General features: G+C 40.8%; 5 protein-coding genes across 7 annotated transcripts; all 5 read left to right on the forward strand.

Annotated features, from left to right (window-relative positions):
• Positions 1 to 4633: 4633 nt before the first annotated feature.
• Positions 4634 to 7644, forward strand: LOC124177200 (facilitated trehalose transporter Tret1-like). Its single transcript, XM_046559337.1, has 2 exons — positions 4634 to 4786; positions 5294 to 7644. Exons 1-2 carry the CDS (start codon positions 4720 to 4722, stop codon positions 6655 to 6657), a joined length of 1431 nt encoding a protein of 476 aa, XP_046415293.1. The 5' UTR covers positions 4634 to 4719; the 3' UTR covers positions 6658 to 7644.
• A 1365-nt stretch (positions 7645 to 9009) lies between these two features.
• Positions 9010 to 12714, forward strand: LOC124177222 (facilitated trehalose transporter Tret1-2 homolog). Its single transcript, XM_046559373.1, has 2 exons — positions 9010 to 9140; positions 10205 to 12714. The coding sequence occupies exons 1-2, from the start codon at positions 9071 to 9073 to the stop codon at positions 11515 to 11517; spliced, it is 1383 nt and encodes a 460-aa protein (XP_046415329.1). The 5' UTR covers positions 9010 to 9070; the 3' UTR covers positions 11518 to 12714.
• Positions 12715 to 14413: 1699 nt separating this feature from the next.
• On the forward strand, positions 14414 to 17482 carry LOC124177215 (facilitated trehalose transporter Tret1-like). Its single transcript, XM_046559361.1, has 2 exons — positions 14414 to 14546; positions 14792 to 17482. Exons 1-2 carry the CDS (start codon positions 14474 to 14476, stop codon positions 16102 to 16104), a joined length of 1386 nt encoding a protein of 461 aa, XP_046415317.1. The 5' UTR covers positions 14414 to 14473; the 3' UTR covers positions 16105 to 17482.
• Positions 17483 to 17700: 218 nt separating this feature from the next.
• On the forward strand, positions 17701 to 18661 carry LOC124177299. Of its 3 annotated transcripts, XM_046559497.1 has the most exons (3): positions 17701 to 17868; positions 17958 to 18121; positions 18209 to 18661. In XM_046559497.1, the coding sequence occupies exons 1-3, from the start codon at positions 17858 to 17860 to the stop codon at positions 18529 to 18531; spliced, it is 498 nt and encodes a 165-aa protein (XP_046415453.1). In that variant the 5' UTR covers positions 17701 to 17857; the 3' UTR covers positions 18532 to 18661. The 3 variants fall into 3 exon arrangements, with proteins under 3 accessions (XP_046415453.1, XP_046415460.1, XP_046415468.1); XM_046559504.1 differs by having other exon boundaries at positions 17701 to 18121; positions 18199 to 18661; XM_046559512.1 differs by having other exon boundaries at positions 17701 to 18121; positions 18232 to 18661.
• A 368-nt stretch (positions 18662 to 19029) lies between these two features.
• LOC124177244 (facilitated trehalose transporter Tret1-like) lies at positions 19030 to 21118 on the forward strand. Its single transcript, XM_046559406.1, has 2 exons — positions 19030 to 19170; positions 19241 to 21118. Exons 1-2 carry the CDS (start codon positions 19110 to 19112, stop codon positions 20551 to 20553), a joined length of 1374 nt encoding a protein of 457 aa, XP_046415362.1. The 5' UTR covers positions 19030 to 19109; the 3' UTR covers positions 20554 to 21118.
• Positions 21119 to 22043: the final 925 nt, after the last annotated feature.

Consider the following 22043-nt stretch of genomic DNA (forward strand, 5'->3'; position numbering starts at 1 on the left):
ATAAACTTCACAGCTGCTGAGAGATTGCGATCGAACTGTTTTCCGCCATATATTACTGTCATCGAGTTGAAAAATGCAAAGGAAACGCGCTAAAGTACATAATTCATAAGTTTTATTCCAAGCATGCGCAACGTAGATAAAAGTAAATAAAGAAGATCGACTTCTCAGATTTCGCAAATGAAGAATCTTTTATTCATTCATGCGTTCGTTTCTTGTTCCATCTTCCTGTTTCCGGTACCTGCGTAATAACTATTCTTTTACCGTATGTCAAAGGAAGACTTCAAAACTACGCATGAGCAAAACACCGAAGGAATAGAATCGAAAAGTCTTGCGGGAAAATGTAGCGGTGGACTTTCACTGCTATCGTTATAACAAGTTTTCTTGAAAATGAGGAGAAGGGTCACCGAGCGCAGACTGCAGCAGTGCGAATTTTGCTTCCTGAACGAAGTTTCACGAGCTTTAGTTACGGCCTAGTTACTCGGAATGCAGCTTGCCTGGGTAACAGAAAATCCGCAAGAGAATACTAAACAATGGTTAGGACGATGCGGAAAGTTGGCCGTACGTGTATATATATATATATATATATATATATATATATATATATGTATATATGTGTGTGTGTGCACATGAAATACAGCTTCGAGTCCAACTACGATAATATAATACTTACAGCCCTCCTTCGGTCCTCGAGAGATTTACTTTTGATTTATTTTCAACCGTACAGTCGGCAGTCCGTCAACTCTCGCTAATGATATCCTTCAGTCGTCTTTACCAACTTGCATTCGAGCAGTTACGCTGTTTAATAAATCCATGTACATCATACGTATGGAGAATTCCACGTGAAATTAGCAGCCCGTATACCTCACCTCCCTTCGTTTCTGATCATTTTTTAGTATCACGTTCTTACCGACCCAAAAGTGTCTCGGGAATTTTTTCAGATTTTCTTAAGCTACTGGTGAAATTTATATTCTATAATTCAAAATATGACTTTTGAGCAACACGTGATAATGGGATCTCGATATTTACTTCTTTTTTTTTGTATTTTCATGATTTCGTGATCTATTTGGATCGGGGAGTAGAAGAAAAAAGAACCAAGAAAACTTCAATCCCGACATGGGAAAACTAAGAACTTGCGAAAAAAATAGTAAGATTGAGATCCCATTATAGTGTGGTGCTTAGAAATAACATTTCAAATCGTAGAATATGTGTAATTTGTTTAGGTTTTCAACAATAGCGTTGTCGGTATTTGTTTTTCGATTCGATTTTTTTCAAATGTCATCGATAGCTAAACAAATCTGAAAAAAAATTCCGAGACCTTTCTGCGTCGGTATATAAATATCATCCTATAAAATGATTAAATTCGAGGAGGGTGAGGTACATGGGCTACTAATTTAACGTGGATTGCCCCATATATATATATATATATATATATATATATATATAGATACGTATATTGTACGTGTACCTGCAATGCAGGCGTTCGAAGGAAAAACTTACTTCAGGGTGCTTCAAAAGCGGCAAATATATGAACCAATGACCAATGCATCGAAATTAAAGATGACCGTTACAATCGAATTCTTGGTGTGTGGAGTTTTATTGATTGTATTTGTTGGGGGGGGGGGGGGGGGGATTAAATTTAAATAATTGATTCGATTAGAAAACGATGTGCATGGCAAATGTATCTACATACAAATTTATACTGTATCCTGTGTTCAAAGCGTCTCCAATACTCCGATTTTTGTCACAACGAAAAGCTGAAACTGTTTTCTACATTTTCACGCAGACATTGAATGATGAATAACCGTAATCTGCACTTCTTTCGAGGCGGTATAATTTTACAACTACCGTTTGTTTATTTTCAACTGCATTCTATATATGCATATAAATCAGACTTGGATATTTGAATAACGAGAAACTGTTGAGAAATTTTTTTTATCACGTATCGCAATATGTTTCATTATGCATACGTCATACACGTTGTAAACGAGTTGAATATTTCAAAAAACATCATTTTCACAGTTAATGAGCTCGCGTGTTTACCACATATTCTCTAGCAGAAAGTAAATTAACCGAAATACAACGGCCATATACGCACACACGGTTTCTTCACAAAGCCTGCACCGACTACAAGGCGTTAGTTAACGAAAGGTGGGAACACCTGCTCCTCTAGTTTGTAGGGCAAGTTTTAACGAAGCGCTTTTGTCTCCGGTAATAAGTTTATAATAAGCTAAACCCAGCAGCGTGCGGACAGGAGGACGGAGGGAGGTTTCGGCTGCGAATAGCTAATGGTCTTGTTTTAACAGGGCAACAGGATTTGGCTCGCAGTAATGTGAGTTGATGGGCTCGAGCCGCGTAAGGCGCATTGCAGGTCCGCAGAAGACTGCCGAAGAATGCTGCAAAATAAAAAGTAATTCAGCGGCTTCGGCTCGGTACGGAGCTAATGGACGGGACGAAACTGTGTTATAACGGGTTGAGGCGACGGAGAGAAGGAGAATAACGTCGTATTTGGGTTTTTCTTGACAATTATGGTGCCTGCCGGAGGCATCAGAGTCTTATATGTATTTCGACGAGTCGCGAGAGAGATATACAACGAGTAGCAAATTTTGTTTTAATTTTATCTCAATTACGATTCCCCGTTGCTTAAAATACCTCTGTTTACGCACCGCGTCGCGGAGAGATCAGGTGATGAAAATTCTTCTCGGCTCAAGAGTGTCACACAGTCAGGTGTTTCGAAAAAGTATATCATCAAAGATGGATGTAGAGATAAGGAAAAACAACATACACACGCGCGAGGAGAGAAAAATAGAAATACCTGAGCGCATGACTTCGCTATCGACCAACCGAATAGAACCAAGTTAAGAATAACTCTTTGCTTTGTTATCAAATGTGCTAAACGTCACCGTTGAGCCCGCATTTCACGACAAGACTATATTTTACGAAAAATAAGTAAAGTCATTCAAACATTATTTTTTCACCAACTGATATACAACTTTTTTTTCAAACAGCTTATGTTACGCATTCCAAAAATTTTCTGGAGATTGGATTCAAAGCAGCGTCATAATTCAAAACAGATTTAAATCCATACCAGATGTATGATTAGAGAATTGCAGCTTGTCAGCTTTCGGCGAGAGCGAAACAACTTCCAGAGTACTCGATGGTGAAACCCACCCTGCTGATATTCGCAGCGGCAGTTTCCAAGTCACGAAAAATCGCGAATGATGATGTCGATGACGATAAAAATTGTCGACAAGTGCGAATATCAGTTTGAAATCGCACTCTTGACCTCAATGGAGGAAAAAAATTCTAATGATAGCCAGAATCTCCGCGACGTTGCCATCCTGATACTCTCCGAGACTAAAAATAAACAAGGGATCGAATAAGGAGGGAATACTCGAGGCGACGGGCATTCCGGAGGTCAGCTGCAGCGCAACGAACTCGAGAAGGAGTCACCATAGAAACCTGTAGCACAGGTTCGAATTTATTGTTATTATACCGATGCCGTGCCCTTCCTGGCGCCTAGGTTCAAGGAACACTTGTCCAGAGTGTCCGGCGCAGTTGGACGCGCATCTCGTCGTCGAAAAAGGGCCAATAGAAATCCGAAGTCGATCCCCGCTACCCGAAGAACCAGCGCCCTCGCCAAAGTAAATCCAAAGGTATCCAAAAACCAGCCTGAGTTTCTCAGTCGTCAGAGTTCACCCCGTTCGAGCGAACCACCGTTCGATTTTTCCGATCCCAAACATACCGTGTAAAAGTTCAATGTTCAGTTGACACGAGTTACCGGACGGTGTTAAAGTCGAGTACCAAGGCCGACGACAACTCCGGTAGGTAGAAACATGCACGCGGACTAACTGGTGCAATATTATGTAAATCAACCTCGATCGCTGCAGCGTGAAAATTTATTCCCATACCGACTGTTTATTAGCGATTCGCTTCGTTCCGTTGAAACTTTACAATTACATTGCAAAGTGTTAATTCGATCGGGAGATGTTCGAGTATAGAAAACAGCTTTCGGTCTCATTTATATGCGTGAGACAAAGAGGAGAAAAACCGGTCAGGCAGAGTGAGATGAATGTGCAAGGTTGCGGTGGCGGGTGAAGCAAGGTCGGCTATTTCTCGTCCGATGCAACGAATCAAGTCCATCGCCTTTCGTTCTTCCTCGTTATTGCCGTGATTTGTCTCACGCGGAACAGCGCGTTGGGTGTCCAGTTAGGGGGACAGACCCTGTATGCGGAAAAAAATTTACCAAAACTAATGGAAAAGATAAATTGAATGTGTGAAAGTATGTCAAGGAGGGACTAAATACGAGGTAGTGGATATATTGGTGTACCTGACTTAACGACGCCTGGGCTTTTGGGAATCATATATTGGGAGCTTACGGGAGAGATCGTCATCTCTGAAATTCTTTATTTCCCTTGTTCAGTCGTCATTATTAAGGCCCATAATCGCTGAGCGTTGAGATTTATGTGCCGGTTGCAGTAGCGGCTTTTATTTCAGCTTCCTGTATCTGGTAAGGTAAACCCGCAGAAGCTGTACAAGAATTAGACTAGACAGATTCCGTGATTGATAAAAGCATTATTTTATGAGAACAAAGCGTGGGTCTTATCTTATCAAAGTATAAATAGAGAGCATTTTCAGCTACCCAACTCAGATATGGTTTAAAGACGCACCTCATGGAGATCCAGACGCTCGCGCTCTCACAATTGTCCAGTAACAAGCAACATGGTTTACGTACCTTCGATCTTGCCGGTCAGGATTTTGTGGCCGCAATGGGTGGGAAGCGCAGGAGGTAAGTTTTCAACATCGAATTGATCTTTCATTTTTTGATCCTTTTTTTAAACATTTTTTTTTTATCAAACAAAAACTTCAATCAGTGCACCATTAGTGAAGTTGCATTTTGAGAAATATTGCTTTTTCACACTCGATTCATTATTATCGTGTCGCTGAGAGTTCAACTGTAACGTCCTTCTCTTTCGATCAATAACGTCAATTCCACGGTTTTTCTTTTATACCTGCGGTTTATGAAAAACGAACGCTGGAGAATAGAACTTGCACAATTAAAGTGACGTGAAGTTCGCCTACGTATCCGTTCGACCGCTTTTATTTCACGCACCTTCGCAGCGTTGTAAAAATATAAAAATATTGTATTATATAAAAATATCATCAATAATCCCGAAACTCAGGATCTGAACAAAATTGCCTTGACATTATTGCCCAATGTAGTCGCGCTTCAGAGCAGATACTAAACAGTCCGTGAAATCTGTTCATGTTTATTGATGTTAACGTCTTCTTTCAGCGACCCTGGTAACAATCGTGGCCGGGTTGGTGGCAGGATGGTCATCACCGTACTTGGCGAAGCTGCTGGCAGATGATTCGCCACTGCCCATAACCGACTCGGAAGCATCTTGGATCGCATCGCTGATAAATGTAGGAAGATTCGTGGGTGGAATTCTGACGGCAGTAAGCATAGAGTATTTCGGTAGCAGAAAAACAATGTTCCTGATAGGATTTCCGAGCGCCCTCGGATGGATATTCATCATATTGGCAAATCACGTGATGTGGCTGTACGCAGCGAGGGTTCTGTGCGGTATCGGTATGGGAATGACCTTTGGTGCTTTCCCGATTTACATCGGAGAAATATCCGACTCCTATATCAGAGGAGCTCTGGTGACACTGGCAATGAACGGTGGAGCCGTGGGTAACTTCCTTGGCAACCTGATGGGGTCGTACATGCCAATGTCCTACTTCGCGATGATAACTTTGGTTCTGATAGCGATCTACGTCGTGCTGTTCGCGCTCGTACCCGAATCGCCTCACCACCTGTTGCGCGTCGGAAAACTCGAGGAGGCGACGAAGGCATACCAATGGTACCACCGCGGAGTCGAGATTAAGAAGGAAATGGAAATTCTTAAGGATTACGTGTTCGCTTCAAAGTCGACCTCGTTTAGGGACCGTCTTCGTGAGTTCAACGCCCCGCAGAACAGGAGAGCCGGTTTCATAATCATCGTCTTATTCATGTTCATGCACCTCAGCGGAACGAACAGCCTCCTCTTCTACATGGAGATAATATTGACCAGAGCCGAGGTCAAGGCGATCGCTCCATCCTCGGTCGTCGTTATCGCAGGTGCCCTTTCGATCGTGACAGGGTGGCTTGCCATGTACTTGATCGAGAGGTCGGGACGTAGGTTTTTACTCATCATTTCGAGCGTTGGAGTTTTCGCTGCAATGATGTGCTTGGGACTGCAATTCGCTCTGCTCGATTACCAGCCTGACGTTCCCGTCATGGAGTGGCTGCCCATCGGATCGATGATGGTGTACCAGGTCTTCTACTCCGTTGGTATCATGATCATTCCCAGTGCGGTGCTCAGCGAGCTCTTCCCCGCGAATCTGAAGAGCATGGCAGCGTGTGGCGCGGGCATATCGTCCGGGGTCTTTGCTTTCGTCTCCAGCAAGACGTACCAACCGATGGTTGACGCCATGGGCGAGGAGTACGTCTTCTGGCTCTACGGGTTCATCGCCGTACTCGCCGTACCTTTCGCCATCTTCACGATGCCGGAAACCAAGGGGAAATCTCTGCAGGAAATCCAGGAGATACTGACGGACAGTGTGACGCATGGGAAGTCCGAACACGCGAAGGGGATGAAAAACGAGGAAGTTTGAACTAATTGATGACACTGATATTTGTTGGCTACGATATTCACCACCGTTATACCTCACAAACATCCAAAAATTGTTTCCGAAAGCCATGTGACTTTGGTTACAGCGTATATTACGCAATTTTTGGGGTTCAATAGCCGGGCTACACGGCTCAAAAGTAGAACGCTGAGTTCGGTTCTCAAGACACGAACTGAAAATACCGCAAGAAATGGTCACCTCTCCAATGACAAGCGGAAGCTTTGTAGTTTCGGATACCTAAGTGTATAGTAAGTTATTCGAATAGACAAATATAGGATAGTTGAATATCAGTCAAATTAGTTTGACTGGTCAACCCGTAACTTTGCACGTCTTATCAATAAAAATGAAGACATTATGAAGTTTCTAACTGCGTTTCAATCATGAAGATGTGTAATCAGTTAGTAATATGTTACGAAGTAACGAGGACAAGAATAAATGGAATTTGGTATTTCGAGAGTAAATATTACTGGTCAGTGTTTGATCCGTTTACACAATTGTTTTATAACCTAAGTAAGAATTGCTCATTGAAGGGTTTACGAATGGTTATGGTATAAATGAATGATTAATTAAGACAAGAACTTTTCACTGATGATGCAACAATGTTTACTCAAGGCAATATATATCATTAAGCCTAGGATATGACACCTTTGCTTTGCCACACAAGGACTTGATCCTACCTATAATAACATACCTTGCAGCGTGGCATCTCCAACGCTCATCGCGGATCCAGATGCAGAATCGAAAAGACGCTCACAATCAGTCAGTAATCTTATACGAGTAAATCGCGAATGAAACAAAATCGAGTTTTATTTATAAAGAAATTTTGTTTCGATACGACTGAAAAATCATAAAATACTCTTGTTTCGGATCACCCGTTTTTTCTTAGATTTAATTTTGATTGGCGTGTGACCAATGTTATATGATTGTTCGATCTGAATGTGAAACATGAATAAATGCAATTTATTGTCCAAACATGCGGTGAATTTGTAAGGAAGATGTTCTCTGTTTCACCCACCCAACCCTGATACAGATAATTAAATTGATTTAACGATCGAAAAAAACGTTGCGCTATTTGAGAAAAGTTCAGATATTAAAATCATGTACGAACGATAGGGGGAAGTCCCGTAATGCCGGACAGCATCTAGTACCGGACACACATAGTATATCCCAGAGTCAAAACAGTATCTACAGTTTTCTTGCCTGATTCGAACATGTGCAATGGACGTAGCGATGGGGGTATATACCGCATGCAGCAGCGTGTATTCGTGCGTTGCCGAGAGTCAGTTAACGTTCAAGTCTGCATAAATTTGCGTCACACCTCATTTTCACATACTTATATTTTGAAAAATTAGTGGTTCTGTTGTTTTGTTTGTCCTCTGGGACGTTTGTTGGTATGTATTCTTTCAAACAATGTCCAATGAAAGTTGATATATTGCGAACGAGCACATATTTTATCATTCACGCGTGCATTACGTGTCCTTAATACCGGACACTTGATTTGTCCTCCAGTACCGGACATCCATTTTTTTCTCATATTTTTGTTACTTATACAAAACTTGCTCCTACTTATTTTAGTGATATTTTACCATAACTAACCAATCGAAAATAATCAAGAATGGAAAATGGTCCGAAGAAAACACGAAAAAGGCAATTCAAAAGATCTTGGGTGGAAATATGACGGGTAGAGAAGCTGCGCTGAAAGATACACTATCAAAAATACCATGCATGGCTCAAATTTCAAAGAACTAGTGCATGAGGTGTGCACAGATATTTCTGAGTTCTATGGCCGATATGTTTGCGAACATTGCAAGATTTATTAATGATTTCTTTCCAGTCGTACTATCAGTGTCCGGTACTAGGTGCCTCTTTTCTGACTTACTGGTTTTTACTAATAAATACAATAATATTTTTTACTTAGTTTAACGTTAAATGACAATTCACAAAGTTACTATATCATTCAAAATACTCCAAAGATGAACATAACAATAAAAACCATTATGTTTTCACGTAGGTTGGGATTTTATTAACGAATAACCTTATGCGTCCGGCACTAGGGGACTTCCTCCTACTGCAGACAGGGAATACGAGTTTTTCTATCATGTCATTTGCTAATCATATTTACAGATAAAATTTTAAATGAAACTTTATCAGGGAAAGAGAGGATTTCGATTTCCTTGATGAACTGATATTGCCTACAATCTATTTGATCGGAGCATATCGCACGACGCGCGACTTGCGAATATTCGACATACGGAATTAGATTCGGTAATTTTATCTTATCTAAGAGACAAACAATCGTTATAAAAGTCACGGCATTTCGGAATCATATGTTAGTCCTCTTGCCACAGACGTCGAATGAACTAGCGTCGTTCAATGTCTAGTGCCGAAGTGTTGAATTATGGCTTTCATCAGGAACATTAGTTGGTTAGAAAACGTTCTTTGGCTGCAATGGTTCGCCGCAGCGACAGGTTAGTAAAATATAATCGATAATTAAATTATAACAAATGAATTAAAATACATTTCTTTCAAATCGAGTGGTTCTACAATTTGTAAGAAATACTTCTTTTTCTCAATTTTGATTCATAGTTAACGAATTACGCGAAAAGGTGATATTATAATCGGAGTCAAAATCGTTCGCATAACTTGTAACACATCCAGAATAACGTTTGAACGGGCAGATAGTTATTGAGTTGTGTAACCATGTGAATGAACACCATCCACCTGGGCGACAAATTGTTCTTCGAAATGTCTTACGATAGCGAGTGGATATTTCGTCCTTCGACAAGTGATAGAGAAGATTTAAAGAAAAAACGAGGCTAAAGCTAGCAGCCGAACGTTCTAATATTCATTCGTAAGGTAGAGAAGTCCGAAAATCTAAATTTTGTGAAATACCTTAAACTCCCAATATTTTTATAGAATTATTTAGATAACTGAACTGCATTTTCATATTTCTAAAAAGTTTAACATATTTGGCTGCTAGCTTCAACTTCACGAAGAACAAAACGCAATTTATGCTACTTTTAAAGTTTTTAACCAATTTTCTTAAACTCTCAATTACAAAGTTCGCACAAAAAAGTGTTGCAATGTATTATGTCACCAAGGTACAGCTTTTTACATGAGCTTCGCATTTCGATAATAATAAGTACAATTACTAACAAAAATTACATTTCGAATCTTGATAATGTGTATTTCCAACAATTATAAAAATTGAGAAGAAATCTGTCAGCACACTCAGTTATCTCTTCAGGCTTAGAGCCCGGCTGATGCCTACGCGGTAACCTTGTAGCGAATTCCGCCCATTCATGCAAGACTAGCACTTCTGGCGTTGAGTTTTGTTTATGGTCGGTGGATTTGAATGTTTTTTTTTTTCTAATAACGGTAAAAATTGAGAAGCTTCAGTGTTCCTAAGAGCCCTTATTATAGTGGAAAACGCACGTTAGCGGATGCATAGGAGTTTGATACAAAATGTTGAAATGAAATACGGTAATATTCGAAACATAAGACAATGATAACGAGCTCTTATCATTCGCAGCATTACTGATGTCCACTACCGTGGGGCTGATGTTTGGTTGGACATCGCCGTATCTACTGCGATTAACAGCAGAGGATTCAGAACTTCCGATAACTCCGAACGAGGGTTCCTGGGTGGCATCACTTTTGAATCTCGGTCGATTCCTGGGAGCATTTGTTGGCGGATTTTGCGTCGAGTACTTGGGAAGCAAGCAGACCTTGACCGCGCTCGGTGTGCCTCTTATAATGGCGTGGATCTGCATCATGGTTGCAGATTCAGTGAACTGGCTGTACGTAGCCAGAATTCTGGGCGGTATATCGGTGGGGATGTCTTTCAGTAGCTTTCCTCTTTACCTCGGCGAAGTCTCCAGTCCAACGATCCGAGGGACTGTGGTGACTTTGGCGATGTCTGGATTCTCGTTCGGCACGACGATCGGTAACGCGATGGGCGTCTACTTGTCGATGAAGGTCTTTGCCTACGTCAGCATCGTCCCGAGCATTTTGTTCGTTCTAATATTCCTGTGGATCCCCCAATCTCCTCATTATCTCGTACGCATAGGAAAATTGGAACAGGCTGAGAAATCGATTGCCCGATACAATCCAGGCGCAAACAGCAAGCTCGAGGTCCAGCACCTGAAGGAATTCGTCGTCGCTCGAGATGGCCTGTCGTTCATGGACCGCATGCGAGAGATGAATATCCCGCGAAACCGACAGGCCATGATCATCAGCATCATGCTTTTCTTCTTCATGCAGTTCAGCGGAATGAACTCCCTCGTTTACTACATGGAAATAACCCTGACTGACGCAGGGATCACGTTCATCGCTCCGGCCACTTTGGTCATTATACTTGGCGTTCTGGGAATTGCGGCCGGTTGGGTATCGATCTTCATAGCCGATAAGTTCAGGCGGAAAGCGCTGATGATTGTCTCGAGCGCCGGAGTTGGAGTGAGCATGGCTGCCTACGGTACACACTTTGCTCTGCTAGACGGCGGATTTGATCCGGAACCGTTGCAGTGGCTTCCAGTCACAGCTGGTGTAATTTTTCTATTGTTTATCTGCATCGGAATCATCCCGGTTCCCAACATGATCCTCAGTGAGATATTCGCTCCAAACATCAAGAGCGTGGCAGCCTGCTTCGCCAGCATTTCGATCGGTCTCTTCGCTTTCGCTGCATCAAGAAGTTACCAACCGTTAGTGGACGTTGTTGGCGAGTCTTGGGTCTTCTGGCTTCACTCTTTTCTGATGGTGCTGTCTATCATTTTTGCTGCTATTTGGATGCCGGAAACGAAGGGAAAAACACTTCAGGAAATTCAAAATAATTTATCAGAAAAATAAAGGATTACGATAACAAGTGTTGAATAAGCAAACCAGATAATAGGTTTTTTTTTGTTATCATTGAACATTCTCGTTAATCAGAATCTCTACGCAGTTTGGTTGAACAAACTCATTTCACATTACCGTAAGAACTTGGAGATTGCGAGACCCTCTTTGAGTCAACTGAGCACAATTTCAAGTGATGTTAATTAGCCTAAATTCATTAAAACCTTGTCCAAGCCTGTTCCTGCTTTTTGCAAGTTTCAAACGAATGTGCTTTCTTGAGTAAAATTTTCTGGATAACCATGACGATACTGATATCTGTAAGGGTGGTTGGAGCTCGTGACAACAGTCCTTACAATTAACCAACATTCACGAGTACGATGTCGCGTCGGCATTGAAATCGGGTAAATTAAATTTAAGAATAGTACGAATACTGAATAAACTTACGAAACAGGCTGAGCAAAGACGAAAACATAACTATGTGTATAGTTTAGAATGTTATACTTTCCGAAAGCAAGTAACAAAAATGGAGAGAAAAGGAGACTACAATAATTTACGCTTATTTCATTTCTTGATATCTTCGACTTTAGACACGAAACAGATAGTTATTACAGATTTTCGTATCTGGAGTTGATGATACAATTTCTCATGATAACAAATACTGCCTATATGCGTCGTAAACTATAATATAAAAATTAATTATTGTAGAATTATCTTTGTTCGATTAAGAAGTAAATCAGCAACTTCACTGTCAACATGAACCAATCGGTCTGTTTACCGATACCACGGTCTTACATATAGGTCGGGAAACTCTGGTGGTGGGGGTATGTCCTCTCATTGAAGCACCGGCCGTTTCGCCTAGTGACCACGAGTGTCGCTGCGATAGAGGATTCAGGGTATGCGAGAGAGATGGAAACAGGTTGTTGACCGTCCGAGCTGTTTCCGTCTCTGTCACACAGCCTGAATCCCTCGATAGCAGCGACACTCGTGGTCACTAGGCGAAACGGCCGGTGCTTCAATGAGAGGACACCCTCACCATTGAAATTTTGAGCGAGTGTCCAGACCTGTATGTAAGACCATGACCGATACAATCACTTGAACGCACTTTTTCTTTACTCGTCAAACGCTGCGTTTACCGGCGATATCGATGCAACCACAAACTGTACAAATTATGCTATTCAATTAATAAACAAATTTCTAAACTAAAATGTGACGGCGCCGCCTTGTGCGGTATTCAAAGACTCCCTATAGAGTCGGTCTGGGCTTGTATGCTCATATATTGTTAGGTAAGTGAAGTAACAAATTATTGTTATTGGTTAAGCAATTCTCAGACAGAAATCTCAATATATTGTCAGAGTTTACTGCAACTCTCAATTTGGATCGTTGATTCATTCAACTGGCGCCCGCTTTATTTTACCAGCGTTTCGTACCAAAAGTAATCGTTTCTGCGACAATGAAAAGACTCGTATATCATACTTCTGCTATATAAAGTATCGCGTGCATTACGGAGGCAAAACCTTTTTCGGCTCACGTATTTTGCAATATTTCATTTAGTTAGCGCACGCTCACCTGCGACTTCTATTGAAAAACTTACGCTCGGCGTAAAAACACCTATTTACCTCCTTGATGCACGGTCTACTTTTATTCGCTATTTATACGTCCCAGTGCTTGTTGGAATAGTATTAAAAAATGAAATGGAAAATGCGACTTCAGGTGTGTGAAGTAGATGACCACTGTTTGCGTACAACAACAGGTACAAATCATAAGTATTTTATACAGTAGAGACTTGATAACCACGGCAAAAACAACTTAACAGAAGTTACCCCCATGAATTACTGACCTGTAAGTGTAATTGGCCAAATATTCATGGCGACCCGATATCCCACACGAATTTTAGCTAATATTACTTGGCATGGAAGCGTGGCGTGAGAAGTTTTTTAATCATTATTTGAACGTAAAATCGAAGAGTAATTGTAAGTACAAACAGTCGCTGCTAGTAAGTTATGTTATGTTAAATTGTTTCATAATACGAGACCATCCCATAAACAGGAAAAAGCAGCCACTGAGCTTTCCGTGAAGGTCAGGGATGCGTGGGGACAGGAAAAGAATTAAGGCATTTTCCGGGTGACGATCCTAATACATTCGTCAATAAATAGGCAGTTTTGACGGCATCAAAGAGACAGGTCGACGTCGAAATAATTAGTATTATACGAAAGTGCTACGAATAAACTACGTTACCGAATTTCACGATCCGCTAACTTGAATTGACTTGTACTTGACTAATTTCTTCTCAAGACTAAGTTGACTGCGTTAGATGACACTAAGGTGAAACATATGAAACGACATTGATATCAGGACTCACGCCCCAGTTGAAATCGTTAAAATCACCAAGTAGTGTGGTACATGTATATCTATTATTGGAATTGATATTTGCATAATCATTACGTATTAATATACTAGGCATCGATTACTCTGAATATTACTGACGCCATACATTCGCACGACAAATCAGATAATCTTCGATGTGACACATGTGACAATTCTGCTATTCTATGTATTAATATGTAAAATTTCAAGTACAGAAATTTAACTATCCAACTTTGCGGTACCTTTAACCAGAACCAGCTTGACAATTGAAGTGGTGTTGCACAGTTATTAACTCTTACTTCATAACTTTGTAATAATTTCATGAATTAATCTATTAGGTAAATAACAAATTTAACACCTAATGAATAAATAACAACAAAAGTGACTTGTCGAAATCACCAGCGTGTATAAATAACATTATAACGAGATGAAGGAAGAATCCTCATTTGAAATATTACAAATATTTGCTGTACTCCAGTATCTTATCTAGCACAGGTACACACTATAAAACTCATAGTGCTTGAAAATTGAAGTTCAGTTCGCTCAAATTCTGTGTGATTTAACTTCCATCGTTCAGCAACAACGTTTGTGCTAAATTATCAGTTAAATGTTGATAAGTACCAAAACCGGTAGCTGGTTCACAGGTACCTTATGGATGCAATGGATCGCAGGAATATCAAGTAAGTAAAACACAATTATCTAGTCGCGTTATTTACTACATATTTTACAGCCATTTGAGTTTAGAAAATATTTGAGGATAAATTTAAGTTTAACAGCATTGCAATACCTGTTGAGAACTAAACGGTAAAAACTTAATTACGGAATATGTTCCGACGTGAAAAAGATCTGCATGACTGGCAGAAAGTTTCGCACAATCATACGACGAAGTTTCTGAACCTTGTTACGAACTTGTGATCATTTTCAGCATTTTTAATGTTGATGACGATTGGCCTGAAAATCGGATGGACCTCGCCATACACGGCGCAGCTAATGTCAGCAGACTCGCCACTACCATTGACCACCGACGAGGTATCATGGGTTGCATCCCTAATGAATGTAGGCCGACTTTTAGGGGCGATCTTCGGCTGCATTGGGGTCGAATGGATCGGTAGAAAGCGAACGTTGACAATCGTTGGTTTTCCAATGATACTAGCCTGGATTTGTATCATCGTCGCCGACTCAGTAGCGTGGCTCTACGCATCGAGGCTTTTAGCCGGACTGAGCTTGGGAATATCATTCAGCAGCTTTCCAATTTTTCTGGGAGAAATTTCGAGTCCAAAAATTCGAGGCACGCTGGTGACTCTCTCGGTTTCTGGAATGGCCGTGGGAACACTAACCGGTAACATAATGGGTGCCAACCTCTCGATGACGATCTTTTCCTACATAAGCCTGGTGCCAAATGTATGCTTCGTCCTGCTCTTCCTCTGGTTGTCTGAATCTCCTCACTTCCTCGTACGCGACGGGAAAACAGAGGATGCGATGAAATCTATAATCCGGTACAACCCGAACATAGATCCTGAGATCGAGTACAAATCAATAAGGACCTACATCGAAAGCTCAGGTTCTCCGACAATCAAAGAACGGCTACGAGAGTTCAACATACCGGAGAATAGACGAGCCATGATCATCACAATCGTATTGTATTTCTTCATGCAGTTCAGCGGGATGAATTCTATAATTTATTACCTGGAAACAGTTCTCACTTCTGCCGGGGTGAGCGTCATCCAGCCCTCTACATTGGTGATCATAAACAGCGGAGCATCAGTTTTGACTGGGTGGGTTGCGGTGTACATAGCTGATAAATTCAGACGCAAGGTACTCATGATATTCTCAAGCGTTGGAGTTTCCGTGACCATGCTGGGGTTGGGGGTACACTTTGCTCTATTGGATAACGGGTTTGATCCTGACTCATTGCAATGGCTGCCAATCACGACTACGATACTTTTTATGATTAGTTTCTGCGTTGGAATGATTGGCGTACCCAGTATGATTCTAAGCGAGCTTTTCGCCCCTAACATAAAAAGTGTGGCGGCCGGTATGATTGGCATTTTGAGTGGGCTTTTCGCCTTCGGGGCGACTAAGTCATACCAACCTTTGATAGACACCGTAGGAGAGGCTTGGGTTTACTGGTTGCACGCGTTGCTCATGATATTCTGCACAATCTTTTCTGCAGTTTGGATACCGGAAACGAAAGGCAAATCACTACAGGAAATTCAAAATTTATTGATGAAAAAGTAGGTGACACTGTGTGTAGGGATTCAATTGGAACGGTTTCGCCATGTTGACTCAAACTTATAAACAATTATCTTTATCGGGAGGAGGAGGGAGGAAAGATATTGAAAATTAGGGTACCGCGGTGCATCTATTTTACGTAACATACCTACGACTATTTCAAACTTTGAACGTAATCAACACTTTTCCACGTGCGTCAAGAGATTTCACTTCTAAAAATATTTTGAGTTTTGTGTGGTGAAAAATCAGAAAAGTTAACCAAGGTATAGTTGCTTGAGTCGAGTAATAGGCGCACCTTCCCTAAACAGAATTCGGTTCTCGAACAGGAAATCAAAAGAATGTTGCGAAAATTGGCTGTGCGAGTTGTTTTTTTAGAAAACGCTCTGCTTCGGAATGCAGAGATTGCCGATTCATGGTAAGATAAGAAATTCATAATTTATGTAGCAATAAACTAGTGTTTACAATTCCAACGCGTTGGTTTTTTTTTTCTTCGAACAACATTTTTTTATTACAGTCTAATTTTCAAGTGTCAAACCACACATCACTGACTGAAGTTTCGATTACTTTTCGAATAAAATATCACCAAAATTTGCATCAAGCGGATAAAATAAAAGAATTAATAACATTTTGCGCTAAAATTTTTTTTGAATATCGTTAATCCACTTTCTGGAAAAATTTCACGAATACAAATTTAGAGTTGTATATAATGTAATTATTTACGGGTATATAATTAGTATTATTTCAAGATCGTGGTCCTTGGCTAAGGAATCAAGATCTTAGTCGGGCGGATTTTGTAGTGACAGTCATGAAGTGACGTGATAACAGCATAAAGACAAACGAAAACTGGTAGAATATACTTTTAATAGAGCATGTGTATTTGGTAAGCCTGGAGTGATTAAAACATGATATTAGTTGTAAGTATTGGCATAGAGATAAGCAATAGGAATAGAGATAGTGAGAATATTCATCAAGCAATAAACACAACTCGTACCCTTTCAGAAACGCGAGATCAACGTGCATTCGATTTGTGTGCGTTAATGAGCGGTACATTGTGTTCTGCGTAAATACGAGTTGCTTTCTGAAATGACAGTCAAGTTCACGGCACGTTCACAGCCTTAGAAACTCATTTATATCCGTGAGTAAATCGGTAACCTATACCGACATCTGCCATGCATATTTGATATCATTTTCTATTAGCCCGACGCATAGCGTCATTACGTATGGAGCAGTTTCACGATTATTCTCTTCTTGCACCCGCTGTTGCTATCCAAATCGTATGAATTCGATAGAGCTGCAGAATTTCTTAAATTCGGAAAAAATATTAAACTTTGAAAAAGTTTTTGTATTTTTGCATGCAAGAAATGTTTTGTGTGATCTTGACAATAAATCATTTTATCAAGAACACATCCGTACTATTCCTTGTATTGTTCATTATTTTTCTCAAAGGTGCCACATTCGCGCTAACAGCCTGACAGCGTCTGGCTGGCATCAAATTATCATGTCACATGGAGAACCTCTTAATTTTATCTGTCGACTTAATGCTTAACAATAGCCCGGAGTTGACGTAGCAGGTCAGAGCACAGCAGCAGCCACAGTCAGAATCGCAGTTCAGCGAAGAGTGTAAACGTGTACGTCCATATATCTGAACCGAATAAAAACTGGGTGTGAATATATTATGGTCGCAATGGAGCACGGGAATCGGAGGTGAGCTGAACCAACGATTATATTCTAATCAATATTGCCAGGAGCTTGGCAACGGATGCTAATCAAGTTAAGAAGTTGAATAGTTGACCCGCAATCAATACAGTTCTCGATAAATTCTTAGAGAAACACATAACAAGACCGTTCGCTTGTCACAGCGCTGATAGCTATCTTCGCAGAGGTTCTCATGTACGGTTGGTACTCTTCATACCTAGCCCAACTCACAGCGGATGGATTATCACTTCCCATCACGACATACAGCCGAGGTCTTCTCGGTTCCCTCTTTGCTCAGCCTTGGAAGGCTGGAGGAATTGTGGGTTCTGTAAGTGTGCAGTTATTTAGGAGCAAGAGACGTTGAGACGCTTGGTTTCGGGGTAAGCAAATCTTATCAAACGACAGTTCAATGCAGTTGAAGAGGCCGTGATGTTCCAGACAGCGGGGCCAAGGAACCACGACGTTCTAGGCTTAACTTCCAATCCGAGTGAACCACGATCAGTCGGTCCGGATCACCCCGAGGAAGGCGGCAAGAAGAACTTGCAGATGATGAAACTTCTTCCCGTTTCCTCATCCCTCGTGCCACAGCCTAAAGTCAGCAAACTGCTCCCTCTCCGGGTCAAGTTGCACTTAAATGAGCTTTGCTCGCTACATCTGAAATTGAATGCAACCCATTCGCTTCAAGTCATAGCAAATCATAACGTAGGAGAAAATTTGTTAAAGCTTTTGAATAACTAGTCCATCTTGCGTTTTGGAACTCATAGAAAGATATCATCATTCCACGGATATTTTGTAAAAAAAATTGTTCAAAATCCAGTTTACTTATTTTTCTATTCCAAATGAATAAAAAAGCCAAGTTACTAGTTAATTATCACGATGAGGCTTTGTCGGTAGTTCAGATTCAAACTACTAGCTATTACGTGTCTCTTGTTGAAGCACTTATCACTAGAATGGAATCGACAGTGAGTAAGGCATCCCACTAACGATAGATAAATATACAAGAACCTGAGGCTAATATAAAGCAATTAAACAGCAAAAATTTTTTGGTAAGAAGTAAGTCATTGCCTTACCAATATACTTCATCCGAGTTCAAGTTCATTGGTAGAATACATAGACTTATCGCACTGTAACTCTTTAAGACGTTACGTTAAGCTAGTTAACTGTTAAGTCAAGTGAATAACCACAGGAGGTAAGTTCTGTTATCTTATCACTGCAATGATAAGGAATATAAATCAATGTTCATCAGCTGGTCCGTCCAGTATCATTTATGTGTTCAATGAGTGAGCCTCCGGTCGCTCTCCCAAGTTGTAATCAATATGATATCAAGATTCGCGTCCAAGCATAGCCAGTGGTTGCAATGGGTCAGCGCTTTAGCAGGTTAGTAAAGCAATAAACCCAAATCAATTAGCCCGTAGAATATAAGAATAAAGAACGTTGCTTTTCGCAGCTCAACAGATGCTCTTTGTCGGCGGATTGATGCTGGGCTGGTCATCACCGTACCTGGCTCAATTGACAGCCGCGGATTCGCCGCTCCCCATAACAACAGACGAAGCGTCTTGGGTAGCATCGCTTATCAGCATGGGTCGGTTATTAGGAGCCATTCTTGGGGCAGTCAGCGTTCAATTTCTCGGAAGTAAAAGAACGCTGATCATCATCGGTTTCCCATTCATCCTCAGCTGGATTTGCCTGATCGTCGCGAACTCCGTGGTTTGGCTATACGTAGCGAGGTTCTCCTCCGGAGTGAGTATTGGCATGGCTTTTAGCAGCTTTCCTCTTTTCATCGGAGAAATTTCAAGCCCTGCGATTCGAGGAGCGTTGGTGACCCTTTCGACGACTGGACTGCCGGTCGGAACGCTCGCTGGGAATATAATCGGTGCCTACATCTCAATGGCCATCTTCTCCTACATCAGTCTGGTGCCTACCATCGCTTTCATCATCCTCTTTCTCTGGTTACCTGAGTCTCCTCATCAACTCGTTCGCAGGGGCAACCTGGAGGCTGCAGGGAAATCGATAATCAGATACAACCCAAAGGCAGACGTCAAGTCCGAAGTAGCCGCGCTGAACGATTTTATAACGAGCACAATCGCTCTGACATTTATGGATCGACTGCGAGAATTTAATATACCGCGGAATCGGAAAGCTGGTACCATCGTAGTGCTCTTATACACGTTCATGCAATTTAGCGGATTGAACAGTGTGACGTTTTACATGGAGATCATCTTGACTGATGCCAAACTGACCGTCATTGACCCTGCTATGATGGTCATAATTCTTGGAGCACTCGGAATCGTTGCCGGATGGCTCGCGATGTACATGGCCGATAGGTTAGGTCGAAAGATTTTAATGGCCGGCTCGAGTCTTGGAGTAGCTTTGGCCATGGTCGCCCTTGGCGTGCATTTTATTCTTCTCGAGCAAGGCTTTGACCCCGTGCCATTGCAATGGCTGCCAATACTATCCCTGGTAAGTTACCAGGTATTTGTTTATCTCGGAGTGACACCAGTGCCCAGTATGATTCTCAGCGAGATATTCGCGCCCAACATAAAAAGCTTGGCAGCTTGCTTAGCAAGCATTTCTGCGGGCTTAACAGGATTCATTTCCTCCAAGACTTATCAGCCGCTAGTGGATGTTTTCGGCGAAGCATACGTCTTTTGGATTCAGGCAGCGATAATGGTTATTGCGATGATATTCACGCTGGTTGTCGTTCCCGAAACAAAGGGAAAATCGTTACAAGAGATTCAGCAATTACTGATGAACAAGTAAAATCTCACAGAAAAACATATTTGCCGTGTACGTTGTCCAGAGTTGTATGTTCAACACAGTTCTGAATCGTTCTAAACCAATGACCGTCGTCCTCAGCACTTCGCTACGATAAGAATCAGAATTTTTTTTTTTCTGAGCTAGATAAATCGTTAATCGTCAATTAGAAGTGAGAACGAATGATGAGTTGCTTACCAGGCAAGTAAACAGAAGCTATAATTTTTCACCTAGTTTCATACCTATCAATCTTACAGTTTTTTTCAACAACACGATTACGCACAAAAACTGACGCGCATTTTGCAATATCTAGCAAATCTTAGTACTGTAAATATGCTCGAAGGAACGAGCTAACAAGTTGGTCCAGCGTCATCGTAAATCACAAAGATTGACTAAAATTAGGAGCTAGCATAAAACACATAGGTGGTAAAATGTCTACATTATACTCATAGTAGGCGACGTAATATCTAAAACTTCTTTAACTTAATTATTTGAACATCATTTCTTACATAATTTTTATAATAATTTTTTAAATTTGTATACATATTATAAGATACATGCACAAAATAAAATCGAGCAAAATCAAATTGTGTATATCGATACAATTTTTTGAAATACCGCAATACACCTGCCTAATTTTGCTTAGTGGCAAATTCTGTAATAATCGTTTACCCATTAAAGAAGATTCAGCGGCCAAGACCACTCACAATTTGAAACATTTAAAACGTCACCGATTAACCAGTCAATTGATATTTCTTCAAATTAGTTTTCAGCCAAATTAACTATTGACTGATTAAATCGTTTACCCATTTCGGACGGTTAACCGATCTTGGCCGGTTGACCGATCGAATTATTGGCTAATTAACCAGTTTAACCGACTTAATCGATTAAGCTTGTTAGATTATACAGCCATAAAAGATATCAATTGCGCCCGAAGGTAAATTTAAGAAATGAACAAAAGTTGATTACAGCTCATGTGAATCTTGATGAAGAATGAGGTTCGTATTTACAATAAACAAGGTTCTTTCAATGTTACTAGATAACAAGTTTATTGACTGATGAACATGCGACGATAAGTTCAACTCAATTGAATTATCTGACGATTAACTTCATAATCTGAACTACTCCTCGATACAGCATATTTGAAGTTTGTTGAAAAATTACTTGAGGGATCAGTGCAAAAACTTATACGCAATTAAACTTGTACATTATCTATTCCCACATATATCATGTCGATTGTAAATGTCTGAACGTCTTTGATAAGGATCCACGGAAACCGGCGCTCATTATTTAAAAAAATTATTTTGTAAGATTTGAACCGATCTTGAAACCGTCAGCGTTTTGGTCATGCCAAATTCACATAGAAAGCCCGGTATGTTATCTTTGTCAGGTGAAGATTTCTAATTTCCTAATATGAAAACCTAAAAAATAACCTAATCTTGCGATGATAAAGCTAATCTAAACTCAGCACTCACAACGAACGAAGTCGTTAGGAT

This window comes from Neodiprion fabricii, chromosome 1, assembly GCF_021155785.1.
Source record: "Neodiprion fabricii isolate iyNeoFabr1 chromosome 1, iyNeoFabr1.1, whole genome shotgun sequence".
In the NCBI taxonomy this organism is placed as follows: Eukaryota; Metazoa; Arthropoda; class Insecta; order Hymenoptera; family Diprionidae; genus Neodiprion; species Neodiprion fabricii.